This window comes from Carassius gibelio, chromosome B9, assembly GCF_023724105.1.
Source record: "Carassius gibelio isolate Cgi1373 ecotype wild population from Czech Republic chromosome B9, carGib1.2-hapl.c, whole genome shotgun sequence".
Lineage (NCBI taxonomy): Eukaryota > Metazoa > Chordata > Actinopteri > Cypriniformes > Cyprinidae > Carassius > Carassius gibelio.
The window spans coordinates 25,148,779-25,168,349 of NC_068404.1; the positions used below are offsets into that span (position 1 = coordinate 25,148,779).

The 19,571-nt window shown below is 35.7% G+C and overlaps 1 protein-coding gene across 5 annotated transcripts in view; it reads left to right on the forward strand.

The window, feature by feature from the left end:
- The window catches only part of LOC127965048 (double-stranded RNA-specific editase 1), a 155,442-nt gene that overhangs the window by 99,341 nt on the left and 36,530 nt on the right, over positions 1-19,571 (forward strand). The window contains exon 1 of one of the 5 annotated variants that reach the window (XM_052565589.1): positions 1,257-1,613. The exons of 3 other annotated variants lie outside the window; for them this stretch is intronic. In XM_052565589.1, the coding sequence (XP_052421549.1) occupies positions 1,514-1,613 (100 nt within the window). In that variant the 5' untranslated portion in view covers positions 1,257-1,513. Of the gene's footprint in view, positions 1-1,256; positions 1,614-19,571 lie in introns of those variants that run through there. One more of the 5 variants, XM_052565590.1, reaches the window with a different exon arrangement.

A 19,571-nucleotide genomic window follows, 5' to 3' on the forward strand; every position in this document is an offset into this window, starting at 1 on the left:
ATTTATTATAGGGCTTTTAATATTATTCTGATTGGAAATTATAGTATTTTATAGATGTTTCCCCTAATTTATATAATTTCCCGATTAATAATAATAATAAAAGTGATTATTATTATTATTTTTATTTTAGTGATGCTGAAGGACATTAAACATTTTTTTTTTTTTTGGCCAAGTTTCTAAGCTCTTGAGAATCTTGAGCCTGGACTGTTTATAGATGTATTCTGAAATATCATTGTACATGTTTGTGGACTCAAATCTGGATGATTGCTGTTCTTTACTCATTGTATACAGCTGTGAGTGAATGTGTGTGGATCACTGGTGGTTCTCTGCTCAGTAACTGCTCTGGATGAGGTGCAATGGTTAGCGTTGGGCTCATGATGGCGTTAGAGTTTCAGACTGAACCCGAACATGACCTGATACAGAGCCAGAAGATCCAGAGCGCTTCATGAAGAAATATTTGATGAATTGCACTAAACAGCGGTTGCATTTCATAATCTAGTGATCATGCATAGTCACTAGCTTTGGAAATATCTGATTTATTTATTTATTTATTATTTTTTTTAATAGATCTTCCTAAAGCCCAACATCAAATATTGGCTCTGAGCTTCTTCAGAAGTTGCATGGATGAGTGTTTTCTGTGTAGCTGTTAAATGCAGCTGAAAGTGAGCGGGAATATATTAAGTCGCTGATGTTTTCATTTCCCATCTTAGCTACTTATATACTTAAATTTTTATCAAAAATAAGAACACTTCTTGTGTGAACAGATTTTTGGCTGTACTTTTTACATCCACATACTTTCTATGTAATATGTTTGTATTAATGTTATTTAATAGTTTTACTAGTTTCATTTATTTATTTATTTTTAGTTTATATAGTTTTTATTCTCTTTTTCTTTTAGCTGAATTCAATTGTTTTAGTACAGCAAGTTAAACTGAATGAAATACTGCCCTGGCAACAAGCTGAAAAAAAGTAAGTTAAAGGATTTTTTAAATGTATTATTTTTTTATTTTTTTATTTTTTTGTTATTTCAAGTATGTATTTTTTTGTGGTTTAGTATCTTACACGCATTGCATTGCAGGGTTTGCTGAAGCAGAACAAGAATTGAAATATGAAACACAAGCAGTTTTTCTGGTAAAGAAAGTAGTCTTGTTGAAAGGATGTGAGGGGAGTAACCCAGGCTTTCGATTGGCTGAGGGTGCTGTGATGTCATCAGCTGGACTGGCTAGAGCAGACTGCCTCAGGTAAAATAGCAGGATATGTGATAGAGAAGGGAAGTGAGAAATCTCCAGCGGTCTGGGTTTACTCTGTCGAACCTTGTAAAGCTCTACTAGTGTCCTCTCCTCTGAGCTTCCTGCTTCTCTCTCTCCTCTCACCAAGTAGCGAAACGCAGAGGAGACCACGCATGTGTTTTTGTGTGTGTGGTGGAGCGAGGGAAGGGGGCTGGTGAGTTCCTCAGAAACACAGAGCAGGGCAGTGCTGTCAGGTAGGCTCCCAGCGTCGAGGTCAGTCGGCCATGGCCCTGGTTGTGGACGCCGCACACTGCATGGGGGCCTACTACTGCCTCGTCAGGACCCGATTCAAGCGGCGACGCAAGAAGCGCTCCGAGCGGAAAGGTCAGAACGCTTTCTTTAACAGGCATGCCGGAGATCTGTGATCGGATTCGACTTGTAAAACTTGATCAGATGCAGCGTTTTCTTCAGTGCATGTGATTTGCATTTCTAGACTGATTAGTTGACATGAACTCTTTAGGGAAGTTCATCTGTACTGAGGTGTGTGGCTTCTAAACTGTTAATCCTTTATCATATCAATATTTGTAATATTTATCAGCTTTATGCATCAGCTTTATATTTGTAGCTTCTTCGGCTTTATGAATCATCATCTTTTTATCATTTGAAATGAACGTAAATGCACTTCTAATGGTTCTCCCTGCTTCTGGTTAAAATAACTTAGAAAGATTTGGTAAATCAGTTTACATACACAGTTTACATTTTATTTATATATATATATATATATATATATATATATATATATATATATATATATATATATATATATATATATAAAATCGAGGGATGTCTTATGTCCGTAAGTGTCTTAAATTCACTTTCCAATAATCTTACAGAAAAAACAAAAAATTAGTTAGTTTATTTATTTAAATTTAAATGTATTTATTTATAGGATGTCAAAATTGGGCAAAATTATAATTCCTCTGTGAAAATAATCCTTTTTAAGCCAATTTAGAACACTGAATTTCATTAAAAAAAAATAATAATAATAATAAAGATATTTACCTATTATATAATTAACACTATCATTCAATGACTTGATGAGGGTCTTTAAGTCCTTTAATGTATATTTCATTTCTTGTAAGTCTGAAAAGGAATTAAGCATGCAGATACCCTGATGATTATGATTATTAAATAGGATCATGCAGTATTGCATTGAGACAAAAAATTCAAAAGGCAGTGTTTTCTTTAAATTAAGTGGTTTGGTTCAGCTCTCATTGATCGCTGCAGTGTTTTGTGAATGATGGACGTTTCTGTGGTTAGTTTTGGGGATGCTGTTCTTTAACTGGGATTGTTGTGGAATGATGGATCGCCATGGTGATGAGCCACAAACAGGAAGAACAAAGCATGCTGGAATTCTATTGAGTTATTAATAGATTTCTCATGCATTGGTGTTATGTTTATATTCCGTTACTAAAGCACTGAAGATCATTTTTATTTTGTATGCAATGTTCTGCAGACGTGGTCCCTGCTCTCTGAATCCTGAGATGTCACGCTTGTCTCTTTGACAGCTGTCCAGAGCAGAAAGGAATCTGACTGTGGGCTGCTATCGAAGGCACTCTCTCGCTGTCAGTCATGTGACTTGATGGTGGTGTTTTGGAGAGGACTGAACTTATTCAGAGTCTCCTGGAAGTTAGGAAATGTCACTTTCAGCAACTTTTACTTTGTACTTTCCTAACTCCTGTACTTTTAAAATGTTCTGATTAACTCATTTCCATTTAGGTAGGTGTGAAATCCTATTTAAAATGGGAATATTATTTTAAAGGCTATTTTTTTTCTTTTGCACAGTCATCTGATTTTTATATGAAGAAGTGTGTAGGAAAGTTAATTAGCTGCTTTTTGCGGCAGGTAATGGAATTAAAGTTTGTGAATGTCAGTTATATTTTAGTTTATTTGCCTGAATCTGCCTTAAAGGCCTTTTTGAAAGTTTTCATCTTTCTTAGTTAATGTGTGTAATAATTTTTGTCCTACTTTGGAATATTTCAGTACTTGGTGTAAGTGTTTAGTATCTAGGAAGTATTTCGCTTCTGGTGTTAATGCTTTCCTCCTTAAATGCATCCTGATCATGTGGTTAAATCACATTGGTTGTAATGTACTGTATGCGCTGTGAGCATGTGGTGTGTCAATGGAAATCACAAATATGACATGGTTGTTAAAATTAGGTTTAAATAGTAGAAGAGTCAAACCAAAATGTATTCAGACACCTTCAACATTTCTCACATTATCACAGTTTATTCGCTATAGTTTATAAAATGGTAATAAAATAGGACAATAACTCAGTTAAACTGTGTCAGAACAAATTCATCTTGATAGTGTCACATAACTGTGATAGAAAGGAATGTAATGAATTAGGTTGAATAGCTGTCAGCTGTTAAATTTAAGTACACAATTAGATAATACCCATTTAGTTCAATCAATTGCCAAGCAATGCTTTTTGTTCAGTCTGTGGTATAAAAAGATTGCATTAGCAATTAAAGAAAAACACTTAAGCAAAACATGATCAGGTCATTTTTCAGGTCAAATTTTCCTGCTAGTCAACTGAAGAATTTTTGGATATAAAATGTCACAGTTTACTCTGTTGCAATCCTCGCACAAATGAACTATAGTGTCCTGTACTAGTTAAAAAAAAAAAAAAATGTCTTAATAATTGTTTTTATTTTTGACTTTACAGTATAAATGGGAAGTATATACAGTATACCATTCTCAAGATTTTTATTTATTATTTGATTTTTTTTAATATATATATATATATATATATATATATATATATATATATATATATATATATATATATATATATATATATATATTTTTTTTTTTTTTTTTTTTTTTTTTTTTTTCTTTTTTTTTTTTCATTAAATTTTGTTTCATTTTTTTTTTTTTTTTTTAATATTATTTAATATTTAAATTTTTAAATTATATATATATATATATATATATATATATATATATATATATATATATATATATATATATTAGGGGTGTAACGGTTCACAAAATTCACGGTTCGGTTCGATACGATACACTGATGTCACGGTTCGGTTCGGTACGTTTTAGATACAGCAAAATGCAAAAACATCTCAACTTTTCAGAATGCCGCAAGCGCACCGCGGGTCATGTGACAAGAACCAACCAATCAGCTTCATCCTTTCCCGTAACAACGTTGAGAGCTCAGCTAAGATGAAGGAACAGCTGATTATAGTTGTATATGGATTGCAATTTTGAAATAAATTCAGTAGCAGAGCTACTGCAAGCGATTTTTAGAGCTGCAAATCCATTTATCCTTCGCTGAAATTTCCGCGTCTCATGGAGAGAGCACGTCATTGTTGCTTAGCAAAGACAGACGCCTCATGAGCGCTTCTGCCCGAGCGCTTTGGAAAGGAGGAGAAAGACGCGCTTAGCGTTTTCCACGCGTTTTTAGGAGCGATATGTGAACGGACCCTAAGGCGCTCGCTCACTCAGCACGCGCTGAAGGCTCATTGCAAAATGTCTAATGCATTTAACAGACCAGAAATATAAGATCCTAAAATAACCAACAGGTCTGGTGTTTGGGTGCACTTTGGATTCCCTGTAAGCTATAATACTGGTGTCTAAATGCTGCAGGCATAGTTTGTTGCGTGCATGTTTCTCCTTTTTTTCGTCTTTTCCCAGATACTGACACAATAAGGTGATGTCGGCGTAAATGAGTTGACATGTTTCAAGTATTCACGCTGGTGTTTTTTTTTTTTTTAAAGCAATGAAGCAACCGCGCGAAGCCCTCACTATATAGGATTTTAGAAAGAATGCAGAGCACTAGTGTAGTGTGCAAACTTACCACAGTGTGGATTTCAGAAAGTGTGCAAAGACTTCACGTGCACACTTACCATAACATGGATTTACAAATAATGTTCTAAGGAGGGGCTCTCATGTCACTCTGATCGAGCAGCTCATAGATGGAATCATGCATCTCAAACAATATGTTTGAGAGTCATCTTCTTTTTCTAGTCTGTTAAACGCATTGGCCATTTTGCAACGAGCCTTCAGCGCGTACTGAGTGAGCGAGCGCCTGACTGAGTCATAACATAACATAAACATAAGTTGGTGTTTTTTTCTTCTTCGGGAGTGTCAGGGGCGTTGCCTGTTACGTCGTTTGGGTTATTGGGCTACCTTGTTGAACGCATATCATTATATTTCTCTTTTTTTTTTTTCAAATATAATTAATTAGTCCAACGAACCGTTCGGTATGCATAATGCGTACCGCGTACCGAACCGAAAGCGTCGTACCGAACGGTTCAATACGAATACGCGTATCGTTACACCCCTAATATATATATATATATATTTATAGTTTTATTGTTGATTGAAAAACAAAGTTTTGTTGTTGTTGCCTTTTCAGTCACTGTGGATGTATTTTTTTCATTGCATTCTTGGATTGGCTTATCCGTAAAGAATATTTGCAATTCTGCTTTAGAATTTGGCTAAAACGATGTATCTTAGACAGCAGCATAGTCGTGCATAATTATATGGCCTTTGCATCAGGAGTGCGACTTAAACTGCTAAGTAGGCGGCTCACTAAGTTTTGGAGCACAGCTCATGTGTTTGTCCACCTGTCTGTGAGCGTGGTGAGGTATTGGGTGTCACACTCGGGCGGTCTGCGGATGAGCCCATGAGGTGTGGAGGAAGCCGCTGAGGTGTGCGTTTAGAGGCTTTATCCCAGCATCCGCTGTTTGCCTTTACATTTTGAGACCTGTCATCCAAGAAAATCCTACGCTGCTGAAGTGGCGTTTTCCGCGTGCCTCACACCCCTAATGCGGCCTGGCAACTTAAGGCGGCTTTGTCAAACCCGTGAGTTTGTCGTCTCCTCTTATCTGAGGCCGGATGCCGAAAGGAGCAGGAAAACGGAGGCGTGATTCTTTTTAAGAAGTCTTTTCTTCTAATGTAATTCCCTGATTGGGTCGTATTGTGTCGGCGGTGTCTCTCTGTGCGGTTGATGTCTGACGTTGAGCTGGATCGGAGTTATCTTTGGAACTTTAGGCACTTTGTGCATCTGGGTCGTGTGGCTTTGAAAAACACAAACATGTGACACATTGTGCTTGTGTTTAAGTAGTTGGTTTAAAATCAGGTGTGAATAGTAGTCCAAGCATTAAATCTGAACACATTTCTGCTCATAAGTTTGCATACCATTTTATTTTATTTATTTTATCATTTTATTATATTATTCTTTTATTTTTCTTGAAGAATTTTTTTTTTGTTTTGTTTAATGTTCTTCCTGAAGATGCTGCATCAATATAACTACAGTTGATTTTGTGGAGGAAACGCTTTATAGTAAGAAACAAGCAAATGTCATTTCTTTCAATCATTAAATAAACATAAAACTGCAAAATGTCATTTTTATTAATTCAAATAAAGGTGAGATAAAATAAAATATAAATATTAGAGTAAAAGCTTAAAACTCTTTAATACGTTAAATCTTAAAGTACTGAAATGGAAAATTAGATGAAAGCTAAATAGAACGATTTAAAAAAACACAAAAATAATAAAAAATGACAAAAGCAAAGTTACTCAAACTTAAGCTAAAATAAAAAATATATATTATTATTATTATTATTTTTTTTTTTTTTTTTTTTTGTATCTCATAAAAAATATATATAAATATCTTATATGCAGAATTCTCTGTGCAGGACTGAAATAATACTATTCTGTTTTCAATGCTTAATATCTTGCAGATTTGACAAAGGCTATGAAGGCATTAGGGATGTAGTGTAGGTTCATGTAAAGGCTCTCCTCATGTGGAGGAGAGGTTTTCTGCCCAGCCAGCAGACTGGAGGAAATGAAGCTTCTCTGATGGAGTGAAGGGAGCGTGTGCGCTCTGATAATGGTGTATCTGGGGACCATCCCCATTGCTCTGCTCACTTTATTATGTCGTATGAACACACACAGCAATGTTCATACATCACTCTTTAGAGTCGGTGACATTTAATTAATTAATTTTTTATCTATAAACATGTTGATCATTTAATAAATAAACTAAATTGCTTTGTATGCACTAATATGAGCAGATTAAATACAGAAATAGTTACAGCTAATGTAATGTAATAAGTTTAGCTAGTAACCCAGTTGGTCAGTTAATTCATAATCAAAAGCAATTCAAAGAAGAGGTCTTATTCCCCTAAAGTGATACCATTAACTCTTTCTTTGCACTTTGATTGAATGAGCTCTTGCCACTGGAAAACACAGACGATCCACGGCTCTCTGAAAGAGTCACAGCAGCACATGGTGGAGACGACATTATTAGCCTGGATCAGTGAGGAAGAGTCGTCTGGTGTGTGTGTGTGTGTGTGATGCTGTTGTCATCCCTCCATCGGTTCGTTTCTCAGGCTCATTACCTGCAGGTTGAAGTCTAAATAACTGCTAATGTTTCTGAAATAATTCTTAAACAAGCTGACCGCCCACATCTCATGACCACTCTCTCTCTCTCTCTCTCTCTCTCTCTCTCTCTCTCTCTCTCTCTCTCTCGAATGGTGATTGCGCTCACATTCGTCACAAGTCCTTTACTTGTTACCTTTGTCTTTTGTTCATTCATTCACATTCTGTTTTATTTGTCCATTCTTTTCATTTTTCCTTTGTCTGTTTTTTTCATTCTTTCCTTATTTATCTTAAATTTAATTGCTCTCTTCAGTTTGTTCTGTTTCTTTTGTTTGTATGTTCATTCTATCTTTTGTCTGTTTATCCATTCTTTTTTTTGTTGCTGGTTCTTTTATTCATTCTGTAGGATTTTAATTCTTTCATGCATTTCTTTCTTAGTTTTTTAAGACGTAATTATCTTATGTTTGTATTTTATTTGTTTCTTTTGTTTGTATTTTGTTCTCATACTTTTGGTCTTTAATTCTTTAGTTTTTTATGCTTGTTCTTCCCTTGATTTGTGCTTTTTTTCATTAGTTCTTATTAGATTGTTTCTTTCCTTCTGATTTTCTTTAATTTGTTTTCCCTAGTCTTCCCTATTAAATTAGTTTTTACTTTTTATTCTTTCATTATTTAGTTTTGCTTCCTTCAGTTAATTCTGCTATATCTTTGTTTTCGTTCTTTCATTCTATCTTTTGTCTATCTTTTTTATCTTTATTCTATCTTTTTTTTTTTTTACTTGTATTTTATTTGGTGACATTTTATTTTAAGTTGTCCTTGTTACAGTGTAATTACTGTATGCATTTAAGTACTGCTCGTAAGCCACTCTCCTCGGCTCGTAATTCATTGCAAATGATACGAGCCGCGACCATACGAGAATACGAAAATCGCATGCGAACTCGTACGACAGCAAAAATCGCACCGTGTACGCCTGCCTTAAGGTATAACAAGGGCGCCATTTACACAGAACTCATTTTTGCGTTCGAACGCGCTACTTTTCCATTGTTTTTTCTATGTAAAATCGCTCTAGACATGTAGTATAAGCATTTGGCCAATGTCTTGCATCTTGTGCACCGTCTCGAACATGACCTCTTGTTATTTAGAGATGCCGTGTCAGGTTATTAAAAATAATTTAAAATTTTACATGCAGTGCTGTTCATGAATGTCAGCACCTTTAGAAAGTGATGCAAAGAATATTTTAATGCATTTACAGTTATTTATGAAAGGGTATAATGCATTACAATGGACATTATGAATGCATTGTATATGGAGGCTTCAAGTAAAGTGTCAACTCAATGTTTCTTTTTCTTTTGTTTGTTTCATGCTTTAGTTCATTCCTTCATGTGTCTTCTGTTTCAGTAATTCCATTGGTTCTCATTCACTTTTTTTTTTCTGTCTGTATGTCATTAATTATTGGGGAAGTAGTTGAGACTGTGTTGACAGTATTAGCACATGTGTCTGTTTCCACGGAGTTCTGTCTGTCCGTCTGTCTGTTTTATTTCCCTGTGATGTTTGAGATGCTCAGCTCTCTTGCCTGTCCATCACCGTTCCCTTCAGAGCTGTTAATAACCCAGCCACCGGCTGTAAAATTCACCGGTTAATCCACCCAGGCATGTAAACGCACCCAGCGCTGCCTTCCTCCACGTGGATCTTAGCGTAACTGACCTGGCCTTGAATTAGGAGTACAGCGATAGTCATCTGTTGTGAGCAGCAGGGCCACTGAAGCGAGGAAAACAGGCAGGGAAGGAGACGAGTCCAGAAAGAGAGAGAGCCAAAGACGAGGAAAGACAGGATGATGCATAGCGCTGAGGCCAGCAAACTTCCTGTCTGTCCAGTGTAGGTTAGGAAAGCTGAGGATTAAACACACACACACAGAGCTGGATATAAGCTCCAGGGGCTCATCTGTGTTCATAACCAAGATTCTGAAGCAATTTGTCATGCTTCAAGATGCCACATCCTTCCTACAGTCCCACACAAGGACTCACGCTTCTGAGGGAAAAACACATCTTTTTCCAATTTAAAAAAAGTTATGTGTATTCTAACAATTTATTATTTTATTTAATATATATTTTTATTATTTTTTATAAATTCATGTTAAGGTGCTTTGGAAGTGACTGTTTAAGGTTCAATACATTAATGTTTGTTAATTTAATAGGTATCATGATTATGTTTAATTAAACATTTTTGCAATGTTCATATTACATTTTTACATTATTTGTTATGTTTATTCATAATTCATTAACAAAAATTGTTTTAGAATCATACATCGTTACAGTGTATTAAAATTAAATCAATCTAATATGCTGATTAACTGCTCAAAAAACATTTCTTATTATTATCAATGCTGAAAACAGGTGTTCTGCTTAATATTTTTGTGGAAACGTCAAAGAAAATATTCGGCATTATTTTGAAATCTAAATCTTTTGTAACACTAATCAGTATGTGTATAATATATGGTATGTAATATATTAATATATGATACACGTTTGAACTGTACTATATACTGTGTATAGTATTTCCAGAAGATGCTATTTCTTTTAGACATAAGGCTTCTGCCACAGATCACTAGCAAACAATTCATCAGAGCATTTGTCCACAAAGTAATTCAATAATTGTAATTATTTTTTAATAAATGAAGTATTTCATTAAATGAAAGAGCTATAATAGCTTTTCTAGTAGATGCAACTTCCATTTCACACGTAGGATGCACGTTTCTTTATTCCAAAATGCTTTAGCAAAATTCATTTTTTTGTGATATATTTGCATAAATGATGTCTTCAATGACCCAGAATACAACAGCAATGCTCTAAAAAGCACTCAGAACACTGCTTGTCATGATGGCCATGAGTTTTGCACTGAAGAGCACCACTAGTTTCCTTCAGAAAATGTGTAAATGTTCTAAAATCTGTAAAAAGTCACAGCTATAAAAGTGTAGGGTTGTAATAGGGTCTTGTTCTGGCCGTCCTGGTGGTCTTCTGGCGTGAGGTTTGCAGGTACACGTCTGGCAGCTGCTGTTCTCGCTTTGACAGCAGCTTCATTTATCAAGCCCCAGATATTAAGAGCCACTTTATCAAAGTGTCTCGTCGCAGGCTTTTGTGCAGGAACTACTAAATGTGTCTGCGGTCTAAAAACCCCGTAATTTGCTGCGAGGTAAAAATGAGTGTTGGCAGACTAATTCCAATCTGTTATTGGTCATTAAAGTGCTGAAATTCAATAATGGAGCTGGATGTTCTCTGCAGCGCGTGGTTGCCATGGTGCCAGTCAGTCGGGGCGGTCTGCTGCTCGTGGGCCGGTCTGAGGTGGCTGCGCTCGTCTTCCCAACATGCCCAGCCCATCAGTTCTAATCAGGTGGAGCGACAGCCTGCCCCATCCGCAGGGACCCCTCTCCATTAGGTGCTCGGCCGGCCAGGGTCCGCCGCACGTGTAGTTCATTAAGCATCGTTACGCGGGTGCAGAACCGGGCGAGAAGAAACTCTGGAGCCACGTTTCAGGAAAGACTGGACCGCGTGTATTAGGAGGACGAAAAGATTCTAGGATCTTTTGTCACATCATTTGTCATAAACTGGAAGAATCTTTTAAAAATCGTATCCAGGTCAAATTTCAACCCAAATTTTTAAATATAGAATTATATATTCTGTTATATATATTATATTTATATTATTATTTAGCTTTTTTTTCTTCAATTTATTTGTGCCCTTTTTACTTTCACTTACTGTAATAATAACAACAGTAAGAAATCGTGCAATGACATGCAACTAAACCTAAACTCTAAACTCTATCTCTAACCCTGTCGTAAATACATGTTGTAAATTAATATTACTTTTGTAATTATTACTTAATTATTAGTACTTAAACATAGAATTACTGAAAAAAGGACATACTAAAATAGTGTAACCTAATTTTATTAAATTTTTCCCTTAAAATCTACTGTACTGCAAAAAAACCTACCTAAACTAAAAAAGTAAAATATGTATACATTGCATGTATATAGCATTATGCTTATTTCAATTAAATACTTTATTACAGTAAGAATTTAGTAAATTAATAAAAAACTATTGAAGTCATTACTGTAATGAGAAAATTAGTAAAACAAAATGCTTAATTATCATGAAAATATCACAATGCACAAATATTTCCAGTTTTTTTTTCGTCATGGTTAAAAAGCTAAAAACATATGGACGCAAAAGTACACAGACCAAATTGTATGAGGAATTAAGAATTTATTATTATTATTTCATGTAATATAAATGCATTTATGTAGTTTCAGAGTTTTTTTTTTTTTTTTTTATTCTGAAATGTTACTAAAGATAACTTCAAAATTAGCCAAATTGAACAAGAATCTAAAAAAATAGTTAAACTATATGTAGCTGCTTTATATCCATCTTTATATATTTCACCTTTTGCAGATAACAAAAGTGATAAATGCCATGATGGAGAAAATATTGACTTTTGTGAAATGCAGGTCTGGGGCTGTAATGGATGCGGATGCTCCTTTATTCTGGGAAGGGCTCTTATTTGTTGGTGGCTGTTTGAGGCAGTGGAGCGATCCATCTGTGTTAGGCCACACACAGGGGCCGCTGTGATGGTTTGGGCTCTGTGCTGAACTTTTGCACGTCTCATATCCCTCTCCATTTGCACAGCCCATCCATCTATGTCCACTCTTCCTCTCTCTTCAGTCTTCTTGTCCTCTACTCACTCGTTCCCTCACTCACACATGATTACTTTTCCTGCAGAGAGCCCTTTGACCTGCGGTAGAGACACCTCACAGGCTGGCTTAAGGGACACATGTGCAGAACATACTCCAGTAGTCTGTTTTATCTGCAACTTTATCTGCAACTTCTGAAAATCTTTTTCAAAAATGTGTGTCTGCATGCATGGCCTTCTTTCTTGCAGCTATTTGCATAAAGATTTGTGATTTGGTATTGTCTTTTTCACATATGCATGTATCATTTCAAGCCCCCTATAAAGTGTGCAGCTTGTTCTAAGATGTATCCGGAAATAATCCAAACCTAAACTTGGCAAAATCTATAATACTGTTTTGTATTGGTTTTGTATTTCCTTTAGGAAATGCAAATGTAGTTTATTTTCAATCCCAACATACGCTGTGTCATATTTGAGTTTGTATATTCAGATTTCATTGCAGCATGAAAGAAAGAAAATGTTAAGCACAGAGGACCTTGGCATAACTATTTTCTTTGTCCCACTGTGTTTATTGCAAGCAATATAAGGTTGTATGGTATCAAGGCCACTGGATACAATTAGCAAAATACAAGCTCAAGGCTGCTGGAGTCCTCTCTTTTTTAGAAATGTTCATAAGCAGGCACTTTTCTGTCGGTTTCCTCTCAATTCTTTTATGTAAAAAGCATTTTTAATGACCATGGCCCTTGTGACTGGCTGCAGGGCACTGAAAATCAACATTTGCAGCTTCCCTTTTCTAGCCGTGTTTACATGCACTTCAAGAGTTCTTTTTTTAAAGTCATGTAAGCAATCTGTACCAGTCAGATTTTTTTGCACATAAAGTACCTTATAAAAAATTTCAGGTCGAAAATGGCAACAACAAAAAAAAACATTTTTGCATTGTTAGAAAGGATTTCCATTTCAAATAAAAGCTAGACTGACCCTTGGTCATTTGCTGAAGGGTGAAGAAATTACAGTACAAAATTTCAATATTGTAGCACCAAGTTTTCCATAAATATGTTTTTGGTCTGCCCAATTTTTAATGTTATGATGAGAAAATAATTTTGTATCAGGACAGACTTTTAAGGACTTATTTTGTGAGATGGACTCTTTTAATCAAAATTTAAAGAATTTAAATTAAAAGAATCTTTTATAAAATTGTACATATGGAATATATTTGACATTTTATAAAATGTTCTGAAATCAGCACAGACTGGAGTAATGATGCTAAAAATTCTGCTTTGCGTCAGAGGAATACATTTAATTGTAAAATATAATGGAATAGAAAATAGTTAATTTAAATTGTAGTGATATTTCACAATATTACTGTATTTGTGTTAAAACAAATATAAATACAGCACTAAAGACAAAATCTGTGTTTTTTTGTTGAGGCCCGTTTGCAGATGTGCTTCATATGTTGCATACTAATTCCATAAGCAATATTGTGCAGCATTTAGCCAGTGTGCTCAGGATCTCTCAGTTTTCCCTGTGCTGTCCCCTATAATCCCATTAAAACCATGGTGTTGAGCTCTTCTGTTTTTCCCTGGGAGTTTCTGTCTCTATTGTAAGCCGCACCTTTGGAAGAATCCGGTGTAATCTTCCTGAAATCCTCAATAGCACGAGTTGCATTTTATTGCATCACATTTATGTAGACAAGTGTTCATACATGGGAAATTTCTTTATTATTTGTGTTTTCTTTCTTGAGACATTAAGATTCAAACTTGCTAGCACATACATGCCAAGGTTTTGTGACGTGTGGATAAAAGTCTTACCATTTTTGTTTATTTGTTTATTTATCATTTCTGCCCGAGTGTTGAAGTGAAAGTCTTGTAAGTTTGGTTGTTATGAAGCTACTAAAGCAATGGAGCATAAATCTGTCTGAGGCAGCATTCAGTGGCATCGGGCTGTATTTCTCAGCCTAAATGGAGCGGAGGTCACAAATGAAGGGGGATTTGAGAGGAAAAGGATCGATTGGATTGATGGGGAGGTGGGCTGTCATCTGCCCCGGTGTGGCGGTCACTCGACCTTGGAATGATGGACTCTGGGAGAGCAGCCATTTATTGGCCCTCCTCCAGCGCCTGATCTTTCATAGCTACACATGCGGGTGATTTATACCTGAGCGCACATGCAGGGTGGGCGGGTGTAATGTACAAGTGTGTGTGTTTGTAGAGCTTTCCCACACTAGATACAGTATGTGCTTTTGCTTTATTGTTTAAACTGCAGTACTTCATAAGTTACATTTTATTTATTTAATAAACACAAAGAAACAAAACAAAAGTTGACCACTATATATATATATATATATATGTATATATGTATATATATATATATAATTGCTTTACAAAGCTTTTTTTACTGCATAAATGTATAAAAAAGTGTTTATTATTTTTGTATTATGTAGCATCCATTGAGGGATCATATTTTTGTATGTTTTTGCATGCTTTTGAGTACACATGGAGGGATTGAAGATGATCTTTACCGTCTCCTACTCCTTCAGCTTTTCACATCTCCTCCACAGAAAGCAATCTCACATAAAACTATCATATAAAAAATTCATCCCGCGCTCTTTCTTGCTGGCCATTCTTTCAATTCTAGTGCAGTGAGATGAACAGCCAGCTGTCCGTTATTAAATCCACTAATACAGTAAAAGAGAGTTTCTCCTCTCAGCTCTAGATCCAGCCTTCTCAAAAAAAACCTCACATCCCTTGGAAAAACTTGATGTTGCTGAAACAGTGAAATTCAAAAGCTGGAGAGTATTCATAACCATCGTCTGAAACAAGTCAGTGAGTTAGATGTTTTTGTATGAAGGAAGCTAGTTTCCGCTTGCTAGGCACAATAGTGTCATGTCTAGTGTTCAAGAATGGATTAAACCGAGCTTTAGACATAACCAAGATCATATTTAAGAAACACCATACTTAATTCTCAGTAGAAATTGAATCGAAAGGTGAAAAGAAAGGATATTATAATATAAAATTATTTTCATTTACATTTTATATATATATATATATATATGCCTTGCAAAATTATTCAAACCCCTTCATTTTTTCATATTTTGTTATGAAGCACCCTTATGTTAAACTGCTGAAAATTACTTTTTTTCCACATCAATCTCCACTCCATACACCATAATGATAAAGCAAAAACAGAACTTTGTAAACTTATAAAAAATACAAAAACTGAAATGAGTATTCAGTACTAAGCTGAAGCACCTTTGCAGCTTGAAGTATTTTGGGGTAATATGCAACAAGCTTTGCACATCAGCATCTGGCAATTATCTTCCACTCTTCTCCTCACCTGTTCAGGTTGAATGGGGGCAGACACACATTTTCAGGTTTCTCCAGACATATTTGATTGGGTTCAAGCGCAGGTTCTGGCTGGGCCACTCAAGGACATTCACAGCAGTGTTAATTTTGACAGACACTTTTGATTCAGTCTTAGTCTTTATCTTGAGATGAAAATGCTTAAAGGGATAGCTCACCCAAAAATGAAAATTGTCATCATTTATGGCCAACAATTTACAGCAGCATGAGGCTGCTACCAGCACACATTACTGTTGGGATGGTACTCTGCAGGTAATGAGCAGTGCCTGGTTTCCTTCAAACATGATGCTTGGAATTGAGGTTCATCAGACCAGAGAATCTTGTTTATAGTCTGAGGTTCCTTTAGGTGCTTTTTTGCAAATTCCAAGTGTGTTTTCATGTGGATTGAGAGGATTGAGTCTGGCCACACCAACATAAAGGACTGGTGGAGTGTTCACAATTTTTTATTTATTTTCCAAATATAATTAATTAGTCCAACAAACCATTCGGTACATAATGCGTACCGCGTACCGAACCGAAAGCCTCGTACCGAACGGTTCAATACGAATACGCGTATCGTTACACCCCTAATATAAATATAAATATATATATATATATATATATATATATATATATATATATATATTTTAGTGCTGGACAGTAGGGCTGAAACGATTCCTCGAGTAACTCGAGTTAATCGATTACAAAAAATGATCGAGGAAAATTCCTCTGCTTCGAAGCCTCTTTTAATTTATTTTAAATCTCACGTCAGGTTCTTTCGCAATGCTTGTGACACAGCGAGTTTACGTCACCCACAAAGCGGAAGGAGACACAAGCGCGGAGTCTGAAATCGCATAATGCAAGGAGTCAGCAGTGTTTTGATTTGAGGGCGTGGACAAACGTAAAGAGAATGTCGTGGTGTGTGTCCAACTGTCCATTGCAAGATAGAGCTGGCATTCCACAACTAGGGCCCTATGATTACCGCGATGCAGAAAACGCGGAGGGAATCGCGGAATCCAGTCATAAAAACGGATTTTACAGTTTAACGCGGAATGGCACGGAGATTTTGAATGAATTAATCAAAAATAGGTCATTGCAGTTACATCAAATCACGATATGGACTAATATCTGTAAATATTAAGCCGGAACAGTCTATTTAAATATCAATCCTGCATGTTCTGCGTGTCTCTGTTAATGAATGGAGCAGAAGCGCGAGTTCCTTTATCACACACACTGAAACGCGCGTGCTGTCTCACTAAATAAGCCAACTGCTCTGACAGTCACTTCATGAGCATTTGACCATTTGATTTGAGAGTAAAACTAGCGTCACATCACACACAGAACTGTAAAGGTAAGTCAAGCCGTCAAAATAAAAGTCTGTTTTTTAAGGTTTAATCACACAACATTTCTTTCATGTTTTATTTTTAATAGTAAATCCCCTTTGTTTACCAAAAAGTTAAGTTTGCTTAATTTTTAATAATTAAAAGATAAATTAAATGAATGTTTTATGTGTTTAATGTTTAATGTGCATCTCAGAAAATGCTTTATTTTAAACCCCAACTGAATGGCACTTAAATGCACTTAATTCATCTGTCAACTTTATTGTCATTGTTCACAGTACAAGTACAGACAGAGAAACAATTGGTAATAATTAAATGTTTATTTTTGATGTATGCATTGCATTTTATGCATTTAAAATGAAAAAAAAAATTATAAAAAAGGAAACTTAGTTGTTCATTTTAAGAGACCCAGGAGTCTTATTTTCTCTTGCATAATTAATATTGCACTTTAATTAAGCAAAAACACATTTTATCCGATTACTCGATTAATCAATGGAATTTTTGGTAGAATACTCGATTACTAAAATATTCGATAGCTACAGCCCTACTGGACAGCAATTACAAATTTTAATCACGATAAATCGTGCAATTTTCTGAGATGAATCACATTGTTATGGACAAAATTCAATAAGTTCAAAAGTAGTGTATTGTGCACCTTATTAATTTAAAAGTACTGCTATATGAACAAACGTGCGATTACTTAAAACAAATAAGGTTATTTTCTACAACAGTATTCCTTTTTTTAGTAGTAGTTAAAATATTTCTTGTAAATCTCAACTTAAAATATTAATCAAATTTAAAGTAAAACCAAAACTATTGGCCAATGCCAGGTCATTAGCATTTTTATAGAAAATATTTTATAGTTTGTTATAGAAAAACAAGTTATGCTCAGAGTCCAGAGCCTCCATCATAACATTATAACAGGCACCTTCCATAGAGATTACATTATTCTGAGTCAAGTGTGTCTTTTAGAGGAAGTGAGGTCATTTGTCGTGGTTGTGCAGTCTCGTGGTTCCCTGGCTGAAGCCCTGTCCGTGGTGCTGAAGTCTCTGGTCTGGTGGTAGCAGTGCGTTCCCCCCGGCGCTCTATTAGAGCACAGTAATTGGCATTTAGGCAGACGGAGAGCAGGAACTCATATCAGCAGCAGTATTATTACATTTATTTGGAGAGCTGAATTTATTTGTCCTGGGGCCTTGTGTTTTACTCACGCTGAACGAGGACCATACACTTTCATACATGCAGAAAATGTGTGTGTTGCATGCTGAAGAGTAATGTGGTTAAGATTCAGAAGATACTTAGCATTGTTTTTTTTGTTGTTTTTTTTTTTATACATTATCCTTCATTCCTTGAGTATTCTGTATGCATAAATTAGCATGTCAAGTAAAATGTTGAATTTCCTAGTTGGCCTTTTTTCATAAAGCTAATGTGGAAAGGTAATTGCAAAGGTAATTTGTACTGTTAAGCACCAAAATACATAAAAAAAAATCCATAAAAGTAGTTCATAGAATGCCCTGTTTTATATTAACATCCATAGTATATATTAGTGCTGTCAAACGATTAATAGCATCCGAAATAAGTTTTTGTGTACATAATATATGTGTGTAGTCTTCTTGTTACTTGACTGACTTCTCAAAGTCTGGAAATCACCCGGTACTCGTGAATTAGTCACGACCTGAGTTTGAACTTTAGTGGAAATGGATGTGATTTAATGTGCAAGCCGGGACCATCTCTCTTTTATTTTTGCCTCTCTGTAACAGCATTACTCATGACAGCCGCAGTTAAAGTTAAAGACATGATAGAATGTTCTCAGGTGTTCAGGCCAAAGTGCCCTGGGCGTGTTACCTTTCATCTGTCTGTCAATACCAGCCACAGGCCACTTTGCTGAAATTACATAGTGGGCTCTGAAGTGGCAGATCACGGTGAATGCCCTCAGCCTCCTCTCGCTGTGATGTTGACACTGCGGATGGATGTCTGTGTCCTGTAAGCCACTCACACAGAGATCTGAACTCTTGCAGATCTGTCTTTATTTGAATGTGAGCTCGCTGATGGCATTAAAGACTCTCAGGGTGAATAGCCCCCTCTTTCTTCTCGTCCTCTTTCATTAAGAGCCGCCCATGGCTCGTCAAACATGCTTTCATTCTGAAATGCACATCAGTCTGCTCTAAATCACATCTTTGAAAGATAAGACCTGAGAGCGGGAAATGCTTTTTGCATTTACAATGCCAAACATGCCGCTAAATCACCTCTTTATGCGAGTTTCCACTGAAGCCATGTGGAAACCAGAAAATATCACCTGTGTGAGTTTGATTTCACCTCTTCCCTCAGGCTTGTGTGGTGAAAATTTATGTTTGATGCTTATATACAGTATTGTTCAAAATAATAGCAGTACAATGTGACTAACCAGAATAATCAAGGTTTTTCGTATATTTTTTTATTGCTACGTGGCAAACAAGTTACCAGTAGGTTCAGTAGATTCTCAGAAAACAAATGAGACCCAGCATTCATGATATGCACGCTCTTAAGGCTGTGCAATTGGGCAATTAGTTGAATTAGTTGAAAGGGGTGTGTTCAAAAAAATAGCAGTGTGG